This window comes from Amphiprion ocellaris, chromosome 7, assembly GCF_022539595.1.
Source record: "Amphiprion ocellaris isolate individual 3 ecotype Okinawa chromosome 7, ASM2253959v1, whole genome shotgun sequence".
Classification (NCBI taxonomy): domain Eukaryota; kingdom Metazoa; phylum Chordata; class Actinopteri; family Pomacentridae; genus Amphiprion; species Amphiprion ocellaris.
The window spans coordinates 10524519-10538206 of NC_072772.1; the positions used below are offsets into that span (position 1 = coordinate 10524519).

At 40.4% G+C, this 13688-nt stretch overlaps 1 protein-coding gene across 3 annotated transcripts in view; it reads left to right on the plus strand.

Annotated features, from left to right (window-relative positions):
• The window catches only part of LOC111579983 (arf-GAP with Rho-GAP domain, ANK repeat and PH domain-containing protein 1), a 56820-nt gene extending 45489 nt beyond the window's left edge, over positions 1-11331 (plus strand). For 2 of the 3 annotated variants that reach the window (XM_023287530.3, XM_023287532.3), the window contains 8 exons: positions 713-826; positions 924-1069; positions 1171-1253; positions 2139-2198; positions 5629-5692; positions 6426-6584; positions 8263-8300; positions 9134-11331. In XM_023287530.3, coding sequence (XP_023143298.2) covers positions 713-826; positions 924-1069; positions 1171-1253; positions 2139-2198; positions 5629-5692; positions 6426-6584; positions 8263-8283 — 647 coding nt within the window. In that variant the 3' untranslated portion in view covers positions 8284-8300; positions 9134-11331. The remainder of the gene's footprint in view (positions 1-712; positions 827-923; positions 1070-1170; positions 1254-2138; positions 2199-5628; positions 5693-6425; positions 6585-8262; positions 8301-9133) is intronic. The other variant, XM_023287531.3, reaches the window with a different exon arrangement.
• Positions 11332-13688: the final 2357 nt, after the last annotated feature.

The window sequence follows — 13688 nt, forward strand, 5'->3', positions numbered from 1 at the left end:
AAACTAGCTGTGTCAAATTAACATGAAAGTTGAAAAAAGGCCCACAGCAAAACAAAAACAAAGCTGTGAAGTGCTCTCCACTCAGCCTGAAGTCTGAACTGCGCAAAGTGACACACCAACTCCAGAGGCAAAAAGATCAGTCTCAGCAATGTGACTGTGTGCCTTGGTTTGTTTTGAGCCTTGTATGTGGGCCATCTGTTTCCCCACCAGGAAGCCTGTAGGTGGCTTATCAAATGCCAGTAACACTCAGCTGATTTGGCAAATTTTCCATTGCTAGTCAGAAAAGCAACCTGCCGATTATATGAGGAGATGGAGGAAAGATTCTGAGAAATGGAAGGAAATTAGAGAGAGTATGAGTGACAGGAAGAGCTGGAGGAAATGCTGTCACTCAGTTGCTTACTACAGACTACTCATGTCTATTTTTGAGTTTGGTACGTAGGTGGAATAAGCACATACTGTTCAAGACTGTAACATTGTAAACCCAGTCTGTACTCCATTGTTAAAATTATAATGGCAAATCATTTTCTATAGCTTCTAAAACTGTTGTGCACTGCCATTCATAGCATCAAGAACTCAGTGCGGTTCTCTGACAGCAGCATTGTTTGAATCTCATGTTCTTTCTTTCGTCATGATAAAATTCTTTATTATATAAAGAAATGATTTGAGGTTGAAGCAGATTTTGTTACATCATCTTGTCTTACCGTGTCCTCAGAACGTCTGCTGCACTATCAGGAGCGAGTCTTACCAATCCTTCACTCCTTTGGCACCGACTCCCATCTGCTCATTAAGAAACACCTTGCTATTCAGGCAATGGTTCTCTTCTTAGGTAAACACAAACCAACCAAAGTTTAATCTCTGAATCACTGCATTGTTTTGTCTGCCCCATTGTTGCATACCTTTTCATCTCTCCTTCTGCCCTGTAGCCAGCAAAGTGGATGCATCCAAACACGGGATGATGAAATTCAGAGAGGAGCGAAGCCTTTTGGGATTGGGGCTACCCTCTGGAAGTTTCCATGACCGATACTTCATCCTGAATTCCACATCGCTTAGAATGTACAAGGAAGTCAGAGTAAGACTGACAGAGATACACATGGAAAAACTCTTTCCCTTTGTCTTTTAAACAGTTGAATTCTGTCCCAGACATATTGACAATTTTTTTTTCTCTGTCAGAGTAACCGTCCAGAACGTGATTGGCCAGTGAAAAACCTAAAGGTTTACCTCGGTGTCAAGAAGAGACTCCGTCCTCCCACGTGGTGAGCACATGCTGTGTAGCACTGACCGTCCTCCTCATGACAACTAAGTGGCAAAGCAACAGGTGGCATCTCTGAATGGCAAGAGCTGTGATACCATGATAAAAACATGCCGTGAGAATCAACAGTGATCTACCACTCATTTCAGTGGGCACAAAAAAATAACCTACTGTCTATTTTCCACTGTACTATATAAAGTATGTTTGTCTGGATATTAAGAAGATATACTTTTGGTGTTGCTTTTCAAAGCACAAAAATAAATGCACATTACCTCTTTAGCTTTACAGCAGTACGACACCACTGCACCACAATACTACTGGCGGAAGTGATTAGTATTACACTTAAAAGCAAAATGCAATGTTTTGGTCAGTTTTGTCTGTGAATGTTCTACAGAGCTCAACATCAGTGCTGACGGTAATAAGTGCTGTCTGAGTCAAAATAATTTAATCCAGCAGTGGGTAAATGATGAAAACAAATGCTGGAAAGAGTTAAAACTGCATCTATTGGGATAATAAATGTGGAAGTGCCAGGAAAATGTATGCATTTTTTATGTACTTTTCATTCAACTGTCTTTTTTTATTTTCAGTCAAATCAGTCAGTGCCCTGGGGCTGTCTTTGTTATTTATCAGTTTGCAAATGTACACTGGTTGAGAGCCAGATCTGCAGCTCCACTTACTCTTCAGCATAATAATTTAAAGGAATAATTAATGACTAATCTTCAATAATTCATTTTTTAATTTTGGATACATTTTTGCCTCATTTAAAATACTCATGGGAACTTATAAACAGGGTGACCACTAGGGGGCAGACAGCATCCAAGAATCTTAAGCACCAGGATTCTTATTAAAGTAATTTTATCCTTCTGCCTCCTTCTCTGTTCATTTGTAGTTGGGGGCTAACAGTGGTGGATGAGAGCAAGAAACAAGAGAAGCCAGAGAGGCATCAGTGGTGAGTAGCTGTCCGGAGCTGCATGTACAGCATCTAAACCTCTTGTATATAACACACAGCTGTCAGCCCACACTAATCATCGCTCAGGCAAGCCCTGTATATGCCGTCAACAAGCATATATGTTTTTACATGGTTTTTTTTGTGGTGGTGGAGGGGGTTTACTTTCATTTATCGTCATTAAACCTAAACTTCAGCCATATTTGGTGCTGTGGGCTGCTTCACAGCTACTGTACATCAAATCAGACGTACACTGTTAATGTTTTTTGAATATTGTTAGTTCAGAACAGTTTGCAGCTCAAGTATAGATGCAGCCCCAAGGCATATTGTGTGTGCACCTCTCTTGATTTCTGATCATCCTCCCAAAAGCTGCTGTTACATTTGAAAACTAAAGATGATAAACCAACTGCATTTACATGCATTCTATGCTATTTTTTCATGTCAATACAGTTAATGCTCTTGTAAGCCACAATTTGTGTTAATCGTGTTCAATGTTAAGGAAAGCAACTGATAAAACAGATCTAAGTTGAATGAGAATAAAAGTCACCTTGATAGCATCAGGAAACTCTTATATTTTTTTCCTACCTAACATTTCTATAAATTTAACTTAGTTTCATTTGTTTACCCTCAAATAGCTGTGATTCAATAGTTCTACTAGGGATGTGTCCAGATTGGAATATGTTATTTGGAAAATCCCAAATGGGAATGAACGAGATATTTCTCCTTCTTTCTTCTATACTTCTTTGGTCTTTTTTGTTATTATTTGGAATCAAAAGTCAGCCTCATGATTGACATGTCTATGGTTTCAAATCAGTTCATATCAGCATCTAAGTTACTGCGTATTATTCAGAAGTAATTGCTATATTCTGTAGTTACCCAACTGAGCCAGTACAGTCTTCTGGGATCTGACTGTTCCCAGTTATCACACAGGGAAACATTCACTGTGAGGCAAAGGATTAAGCGTCATATGTGGGAGCTAGAGAGGCTAAAGCCTGGTGTGGCAGCTGGATGTCTTTTACAACCTGTACATTAAAAAATATATAGCAGAATGTGTTAATTTTTTCCCATTTAAAACCAAAAAGTTAAAATTTGGGGAAAAAAAAACAATATATTTTGTATTCCAGTCCGTACTTATCCATTTAAAATCTACCCTCAGCTGTAGGTTTCATGGAGTTTTGACTTGGTGTCCACTTGCACCGTACCACATATTTCATGATTATTTACACAGGCAGCAGCAAGTTCAACAAGTGATTTGTGAAGCCAGCTATGGACTGAGCAGCAGCAACCACAGCAAAAAAAATCTGCGCAACAGCAGGTGCCAAGTGGGAACACTTTACAATCAGGACCACTGATACAACTAAAATCATCTGCAAGACTACAGCCAGCAGGAACAGAGATGTGGAACACGTGCTAACATCTGTATTGAACTACCAGATGCATTACAATCATCCCATCTTCTATCTGAACACAATATACATAATTTTTTTTCGTCGAACTGATACAAATGGTGACATGTGTACACACGTCTATCTTCTGCTGCTCCCCACAATGCATTTAAATCGCATGTTTATTTCAGTATGAAGAACAGAACGGGAAAATATGAATTTCATTTGTGTCCTACTCATATGGTTCAAGCATCACACTAGTTTGCAACACTAATCTAGCTTCAGATGTCCCTGCAGTTGACTTACTCAGTTGATCCGACATGTTCGCTGTCTTTGTGTTTAGCCGGCTGTGGCACTTTTCCCTCACTGGCAGCATGGTCACCTTTCTACTATGCATGTAAACATGATCAACATGAGAGAAAGCTGGCAGTTTCTCTGTGGGCACAGAAACAAGGTCAGATCCCTGCATGAGAGTTTCGAGATAGAGTCATATGAAAGGTCGGCTCCACCTAGGAGGGAAACACACATGAATACACCTATAACCACGGCTCTATTCTAATCCAGGTCTGTTCACGTATACATCCCTCTGTGCATGCATTTGTATTAGTTGAGTTTGTGTGTGTACATCCATGCGCATCCTCTGTGTCTTAGCATGTGTTTGTGTTACACTGGCCTCTGTATTGTCAACAGCACTAGAGATCTTCACAGCTGTAATAGGAAGGCTGTTCCAGTCAAGGTGTAGGCAGTATCATCTCCTGGTTACGCTCAAACGTCATGTCCCTCACAGAAAAGAACACTCCAGAGAGGAAGACTCAGAGAGAGGGAGGGAATGTGTGAGAAAGATAAAGGAGGAGGTGGAAGGAAGACAGGCAGAGTATCACACTGAAGGGGAGATGCTGTATTCTAAGTTAGAAACTTTGAATTTACTGCGGGTAAAAACACATTGTGTAAGAGTGGCTCAAGATAAAAAAAGAGTGTGAAAATATGAAAAATCGTGGATGAGGAGGTGGCCATGTGCGAGAGAGAACCAAACCTTTCCTGCACTTAATGTCGCTTAGTTTTTCCTGTTATTGCTTCTCTCCCTACAAGACTGTTAACATGTTAATTTTCCCTTTTTGTTGCACCGTTTTACCTGCAGATTCTTGCAGCCACTGTACTTAAGCTTACAGGGACGCTGATGAATTTTCAGAATATTATGTTAATCATATTCAGTGGCTTTGTGGAAATCCATAATGATTCATGAGTGGCACTCATTTTTCTGCAGCTGATAATGTTTTAGATTAGCGGGTGGTTAATTGCAAGTAAAAAGGAAAAATTCAGATGTATGAGATGCTAAACTGTACGCCTTCTTTTGTATCCAATCAAGCACTAATAAGTTCTGTTAGGCATAGAAATGCATTCAAGCTCTGTGTGTGAAGTGTGTTGGCATGTGTGGCGAATTGCAAGACTGTAGCTGAATTTATGTCTGCGATATTCGCTGAACGACACTCTAGAAGTCTGTTTGTGTCAGTGTTTTGTTGTGTCTCAATGGAGAGCACTTGAATAATTGTTGGAGTCCCTATCTGTGTTCATAACAACAATAATTGTATAAATAAAGTCTATTTATTCAGCACCACAACATGGCTGATGACTCAGAGGGCTATGAGATGGCAACCTGAGTGGCATAAAATATGCACGTACACACAGACATTACAGAGACGAAAACTCACACTTTTCACAGACACACACACTGAATGCTGAAGGTCCTAATCAGTGTTTCTCTTTGGTGGAAATTTAAAATAGGAATCACACTCTGTGTTTACGCTTGTGGCGTCACCACTGGGCACCATAGGAGAGAACATGTCAATTTCAGTTAATATCTTTGAGTGCCTCTCTTTCTTCTCATTCCTTTTTTTTTTTCAAAATTTCCCTTGGCCTCTCGGATTTCTTGTCTCCCAAGACCACAAATACATGCACACACACACACACACACACACATAGACACAGACACAACCTCCTGATTTTATCATACTGTTTGCCTCACTTTGTCACCCTTTGTTTATTTGTAGGTATCTCTGTTGTGACACCCAGTCAGAAATGAGGGAGTGGTATGCTACGTTTCTCAGTATCCAGGTGTGTTCTCTTTTACATACATACTACTTCAATCTTGCCCACAGGTGTTACCAATACTAACTCTACATATTACAGATATTTTACCACTGACATTTTTAGTTAGTTTCCATCCTTGTTTCCTATCTATTCTGTTTAAACACAGCCTGCAGTTCATCTGAAAAAAATGCCAGAATTTTTTGTCATGTGATTGTTCTTCACAGCTGTGGCACTAGTGACTTCTTCGCTGCGGAGGAGCACAGAATTGTTAGATTTTTTTACATTAGAATAAAAGGATTTTATTGAAATATCCAGATTTTTAGCTTAGATTTGCTTGTTTTATTCCATTGAAGCTGAAATTCGCACTTGATTTGTTCAATTCTTAGATTAGACAGTTCTTCCTGTGTTCACGGTGTCTTGCTACGATAAATGGTGTAGTCTTTGTGAATAGAGAAACAAAGCACACGCTTCACACACTGGCAGGTTTAGAAGTTTAGTAGATTAATGCACATGTTTTACACACATACTGGACCCTGATATTTGCAATAACTTAAAATACCTAGAAATACATTAGTAATAACACTGCATTGTTGTAGGGAGCATTAATCAACAGATGGCATGACATAGTAACATGCTTTAAGTAAACAATTTCCTCATGATATACTAGTATTGTAGTGCAGTTTGCAGCTTATAGTTTAGTAAAATCTTTTCTTCCTCCCTGTCTTTGTCTCTTCTGTCTGTCCACTCCTCACTAAAGAACGACGGTGATGTGTGGCCTGTTAACGGACTCCAGCAGACACGGGTGAGCCGTGTGCTGCCGGATACGCATCATGGTAACGTGTCACTGATACCGCTGCGTGGCAGTGAGAATGAGATGCGGAACAGCGTAGCCGCTTTCAGCCAAGACCCGCTTGCTGTGAGTCAATCTACCAATCACTGGGACTAATCTAGGTCAAGCCAGGCAGCTCAATCCAAAGCTGGTGGCTAATCAGAGACATTCATGCTGGACAGGTGGTCCAGACCCTCAACCCTGATCCTCATCAAGAGTAGAACACATTTGCACATGTCCTATACCAGATTTCTGGATGTGCTTAGGAGGACTGATTTCTATGTATTTCACAAAAAAGATGGTGCATGAGATCAGAGCTCTGCATCCAGAGGACTGATAAATGTTTTATTTTTGTTATCCCTTCTTCCAAAAGGAGGACAGGAGTTGGGGGTTGCACCTGTGCTGGACTGATAATCTCTGTTCTGTGATTTATCTTTGATTTAACCATCATGATGAGATCTGGGTTCTCAAACTGTGGGTTTTGACCAAAAATGGACTACAGGGCTCTTCATTGTGAAACATAAATGTGTGTTTTCATGAGCCTAGATTCCAGGGGAACATAACAAATTCGTGTCTGAGTCTAAAAATGTTTAAGAATCCAGATGATGTGAAGAGGAGTAGACCACGGCATCTTCATTTTGCAGGCCTTTTGGACTGAGACCCAAGAAAACAGAATTACTCAGAATTATTCAGGTGAAGCTTCACCAAAGCTTGCGTCAAAACACCCAAAAAACACAAAGAATAGCACGCTTGAAGTGAGCTGTAACCTGCATAGTCTGTCACTAACAGTATTTCTGACAGCACTGCTGCAATACCAGTTCACAGAGTTTCGCAAGAATTAGACGATCATCTTCATTGTAGGTTTGTTGGACTATATTTCAAGAGCACTGTCATTACACTAGAACTGTTCAGCAATGTCAACATTACACTCTCCATCTGTCTAGAGCATTTTAGTGCAGCCATCCAAAACACTTCACTCTGTGCTCAGTCTTGATGCTATGAGACCAAATGTCCACGATCTGATGATGCAGTTGTCCCCTCCTGCTTTTTCCTAGCTAACACATACCTCTCATTAGTTTGCTGCAGACTGCAGCAGCACATATGACTTCATCCCAGTCTGATGTAACTTTGTCTGGCAACAACATGATTCAAGGGTTGCTGTGTTGTTGCCCTCCAGATATTCAGATATTTTTTGTTGATTCTGTTCGGTGAATTGTACTCGAACAATTTTTTGTTGGGTGCGTAAAAAAAGAGGTGTGATTGCTTTGGTGATGGGACAGCAGCAGACAGCTGGATTTATGCAGGATGTGTGTGTGTGTGTGTGTGTGTGTGTGTGGGGCGTGGAGGAAAGAGATGCACTGCATGCTGATGTTAAATTTTCAATGTGAAGTGAAAGAGTAAATATGGTACACTGACCATGTGTGTCAGTGTGTGTCTCTTTGTATGAGACTCACTGTCATCTCACGACAGACCTGCTCTTGTATGTGTGAGTGAAAGCTGTGACGGTTCACTGCCCCTGTTTATGACTCTCGAGGTGAATCCGATGATGTTTGGTATGATATTTGAATGTTAATCTCTCAGAATATCTACAGCTCTATGTTTTCCTCAAACACACTTCTTTTTCACACTTGAACTTGTCTTCTGTTTCCCTTCTGTCTGCAGTCTATCACTGTCTTCAGCTCTTTGTATTTCTGTCTACACATCCCACTGTCTCCGTCTGTCCATCTACTTCTTTGTCATAATTCCTCAATTGTTTATTTTTCAGCTCTTTAGAGATATTCGATAATGGTGGACACAAGCGAGGTAAGACACTTTCACATCCCTTTTTTGAATTAGATTAATTTAAATTTAAATATCATCACTGTATTCTGTGGTCTGTGAACTTCGTAAAGCTCATTGGTGGATGTCAACATGTTTTCATTTATAAAAACCAGTGCTTGGGAATAAGAGTAAATTCCAGCAGATAGAAATGTAGTCTGTTACAATCATTATCTCCAAATGTAGCAGTTTTGTCTGTTTTGGTTGCAGTTCGTAAATTATCATATGCTTTGGCTCGTGAAGCCAATAACACTTAAGTCAATAAAAAAGTAGCTATTTTCTCCGTGACAACAGAAGTTTTCATGCTGACATCCATGTGACTCATTTTTCCTAGCATCATTTTTTCTAATCCATTCATTGTAAACCATTTTCAAAGTAAAAAGTTCCAAATATCGCCTGACTATGAAATGCGATGTCATGCCACTGCTTTCTCTATTTTGGTTTTGGACTATGAGGATTGACATATCATATGGTCTGAAAGTTAAGGCATTATTCCCCACCTTAAGCTGATCTGTTGGTTTATCTGTCAGACTGCATATCTGTGTTTATCTGCTCTCTTGACCGCAGCATATTGAGTCCACATCTCATGAGCAGCCTCATATCTGGTTGCCATGGCTCCGAGACATTCATGGTCTGGATGAAAATTTTAAGCTTGACCTCCCCGGGCACTTTGAAAATGCTCTGAAACTGATTTTACGTTTAGGCAACTGCATGTTAAGTAAAAATGCAAATCTTTACAGATGTACATGAAGAAGAAGAAGATAAGATGTGACATATTTGATGTTGAATTGCTGACCGTCTGGGTGTTTGTTCTTTAGAGGGTGGATGTTCGGCCTCATCGGATGACCTCTGAACATTCCAGTGACTTCATCATTCTGGGACTGTACAGACGAGAATGATGGACACTCAGAAAGTGCAGACACTCGTATTGCATGTGGATTACGGCCTTACACTTCCATCTGCTCCTCTGAATATAAACTGGACAAAAAAGTAAAACGAACGATGGGATCACATGTAAAATACATAACATACACTGGTTTCTGTGCACGGATCAATTTTACTTGATGCACAGAAGTTGTATCTGGGAGCTGTGGCATTAATGGACACTTTGATGGACCACAATCACCCTGAATAGTTCCTGAATCGCTTCCTGCTTAGTTTGCACCCAGCGTTCCACTGTTTCCACTGGAAAAAACGCTGTGATGCACCTTTATTTCTGAGTGCTTAGCATTTTTTGTTGTTGTTAGAAAATAGAACCTTGACATTCATTTGTAGCTCAATCAGTTTTTTTAGCTCACTTTCTGTACTTTCTGCTCAACAAATCACTGGGATGATTGCGCAGGTCCAAACTGAATGATCAATACTGCAAGTAAAGCTGATGTCATAAGAGACTGTGATGTGATTTTGTCCAGAGTTTGTTCCACAGGGAGCAAAACTGGGACTGAAAAATGACCGGTGACTGATCAATGTCTGTTACTCTGCAGGATGTTTGCCAGTACTGTGCTAAACCGTAGTCTGCGTTGCTTTTATGTACTTGTGTCCACTGTTCTGCACGTGTGTCAGTATTCATACCGTATGTTGGATGTTTTGTTTTGTGCTTGTTGAGGAGTAAAGGAAAGAGAGTCACATGATGGAAGAAAAACATTATTTTTCTTAAGATTAAAAGAAGAACTCCGCAGGTGACAGTCGTGTCTTATCAAAATTGTTGAAATATATGCTAAAGTAAGAGAAGCGATCGATTTATTATTGTTCTGAATCAGACAAACAAAGAAGGTCACCTTTTCAACCAGATTTACTTCAATTCAAAACAATAACTTTGCTCTGGCTTGATCAATAGCATTGCATTGTCTTTCTTTCCTCAGCACTGCTTCCTCTCTGTAGGTTCTTTTTTTAAAGCCTGGGATACACAGGTGATGCTTAGAAGCAAAATACAGTACATAGGTAATTTTGTCATAACCAGCAGTATTTATGAAGTTTTAGATTATGAATTGGTCACTTTTGAATAAATAAGTGTCTTTTTGTATTCATAATGCATAACTTAGAATCTTTCGAAAAGGTGTATTTTTATAATTTGGGACACAGGTCCTACTGAAAAATCTGTGAGTGCAAGAAACAAATTAAAGTACATTTCAGAGCTCTATCATTCTATCTGCCTGGGTCCAAACTTGTAAATAATTCTCCTAAAGGATTAACAGTTGCCTTACCAGTTGAACTTTGCCTATCCTCACTACCTTGTAGCATTGCTGCCTGCGTGCCACCTCTAGTTTTTCCGTAATGTAAAGATTTATTTATTTTGACAGCAGAGGACGCTAGTTGCCACACTGTAGAATGTTTTTGCTTGGCCCTGGTTGGTGAGATATCACAGTTTTCTGCTAAATGCTAGTTGAAACACCTTCCGGCATCATACCTGTGAAGATTGTGGATACACAGTGCGTGGACGTGTGAGTGTGTGTTAATAACTGCCGTCTGACCGCAGCGGGAGTTGAGAGAAGACTCACCTGTGTTTAGGAACATTAACACTTCCTGTACAAAGTATTCACTCCTTTTGGTTTACTGCTTTACAACATAGAATCCCAATAGATGTACTAAAAGATGGCACGCATCATATTTTAGGTACCAAAGTTGAGTTTACGTTGCAGCTTTCAGATACAGGTGTTCTAACCAAATAGCTTTTCACTCCTGGGTTCTACAACAATGATCAGTTTGTGCCTCGTGATGTCGCAAAACACTTGGCTGCAGCATTGGTGGGTAAAAAGAAAGAAAGAAAAATGCTATTTTCTGTTTCACGTCGCTAATTCAAATTTGGATGTGTTTGTTACGAGCTTTTATCTCATCATTGTCCAAATGTCTTTTTACATCACTACAATTCAATGTTGTAAAACTAAGTAGTCTTCCAGAGGTTGTTGGATACTTTTCATAGGCAGTGTGTGCATTCTCTGCCTTTTTTTTTCTTCTGTTACTCAGCCTTTTGCAGATTTTTGCATCTCTGAAACTCTAATAAACACATTCAGCTAGTTGTTTGTGTGTTTTGTTTCCTGCTGAACATGCATAGTCATAAAGTTCCTTTCAGTCTTTAAAAAACTGCTATTTCAAAAGGTTGATGGCCTCCAGCTCTGCTCTGCCCTCATGGTAATCCACGTTTTTCTTCTTCGTGAAATAATGTACAAACACACATACATACTCAATCTGCCCTACGGGGTAGCTGTAAAAAAAAAAAAAAAAAAAAAAAAAAAAAAGGCAAGCTTGACTACAAATAACATTTTACATGTGTAGACGTACTGTGAATATATAGGGACGGAAACTGCGGCCTGCGGGTGTCATGTCAATGTCGTGATGCAGCCGTAAAACAGGAGCCTATAGATGGGCTTCGAGGAAATATGTCAGCTGTGTGTGTGTGTGTGGGTGGGGTACAGTGATCATAGGGAGAGCCCTGGGGAAGTTTCCTGTGTGTGTGTGTGGTAGTGAGTCACAGTGGTCCACCAGCACTCCATTCATTCTTTTAAGCAGAACTGACACATCAGGGTCATTCTGTACCTCGAGACACACACCGGAGAGCCCTGCGAGGGACTCACACACAGGAGATCTTCACTAAACCGTCCACAAACACGCACAGGAGACCCACCGGGGAAGAACAAACACATACGCACTAAAATGGCCTTTACTATATAGGTCATGGCAGCAGTTGCGTAAAGCAGAAGGCTGGAGACAGATGAGTTGGGCCACGAGTGGCAGACGGAGATAAAGTCCAAACTGAGGAATGAGCTCAAGGGCCGGACCTACAGGGTGGTGGTGTGCATCATCCAACCTGCCAGGACATGCCACAGCACCTGCCAGCTCCCCAAAAATAAAATGCAAATTTTCACTGAGCACAGTGTGCCACACACACTGAAACAGACAAACAATAGGAGGGACGACAGCAGCCACCAGCCTCCCGCAGAAATCTGGACATCCACCTGTGTGAGCCACTTTCCTTCATTTCCACTTGGAGCAGCACAACAACACGAACAGCGTGAGTGAGTGACACTTGAATCTGCTCTCACGGCATGCTGTGCTGCATCAGCAGACAGGGAAGCTTCATTTAGGTGAAGTTCAGCCTGAACCGAGTCAGCAGAGAAAACCTGCGGGACAATGGCAGAACTTTTGCTTAAAGGTACACTACCTGATTTTGTTGTGCTGCAGAATACAGCCCCAACCACAGAGTTTCCTCTGGGAGTAAAATAGCAACCCAGGACTTGACACAGGAAATAAGAAACTGCTGTATAAATAATAGTAATTATTATGATAATACAGCTAAAACACTACACAATGTTAAGATTGTGCCTTACTCAAATCAGACCAGGTTCTTAAGGAAATTTATGGCAGCAGTTTAGGATGGTATGAGGTGAACAAAATATCAGAACCGTCTCTTAATATGACACAGTTACTTCAGTTATTCAGCAAAAACATTGAGATGTATGGAAAGAAGTGTTTGTTGTAGCCCAGTTTGGATTCTAACACAATGTAAAGGTATTTTTTCACACTGAATATTTCTATAGAACTGGACAGCAACAAATGCAACACAAACATTCGTTTTTGTTGCTTTTCTTCCTTTATTCCACTGTTTGTCTTTAGCATTGGAATCAATGTGACAGTTTAATGAGGTGGCAAATCTTTGCCAGATTCAGTGAAGTCATAAGTTTTCACTGAATTTAGGTTAAATAGAAATAGACTGCAGTTCAGGAGCTGTTGATTTAAATTGCAAATAATTCAGTTTTACACTGATTGTTAACATTGAAACCACCTGCCTAATATTGTGAAGGTCTCCGTTGTGCTGCCAAGACAGTCTGTAAGTAATAAGGTGGTTCCTCTGTGGACTGGATTTGTTTTTCCAGCACATCCCACAGATTCTTGATCAGACTGAGATCTGGGGAAGTCCAGGCGGCACCTTTGTCAAACTATTCCTTATTCTGCTGAAAAAGCCCACCGTCGTTAGGGGATACTGTTGCCATGTAGGGGGGAACATAGTCTTCAGCGATGTTCAGTTGGATGCCTAAGTAACATCCATGTAAATGACAGCACCGGGGTTCCCCAGCAGAACGTTGCTCGGAGCTTCTGCCAGAAGATAATCAATTTTTTTTCTATTCTTTATTTTACCAGGTAAGCTCAGTGGAGAACAATTTCTCATTTACAATGATGACCTGGCAAGAGGCCCCAGCAGGAAGAAAGATAACAAATAAACAAGTACATATACAAAAAATTACACACAAGTGTTTAAACAGAGATTAAAAACACCCTAAAATAAATGCTAGAAATTCAGTGAAAACATTCAGCATGTGCAGTGGTCAGCAAGGGTCTGCTGCAGCTTCTGTAAGGTGATGGAAGTGATGGCAGTTT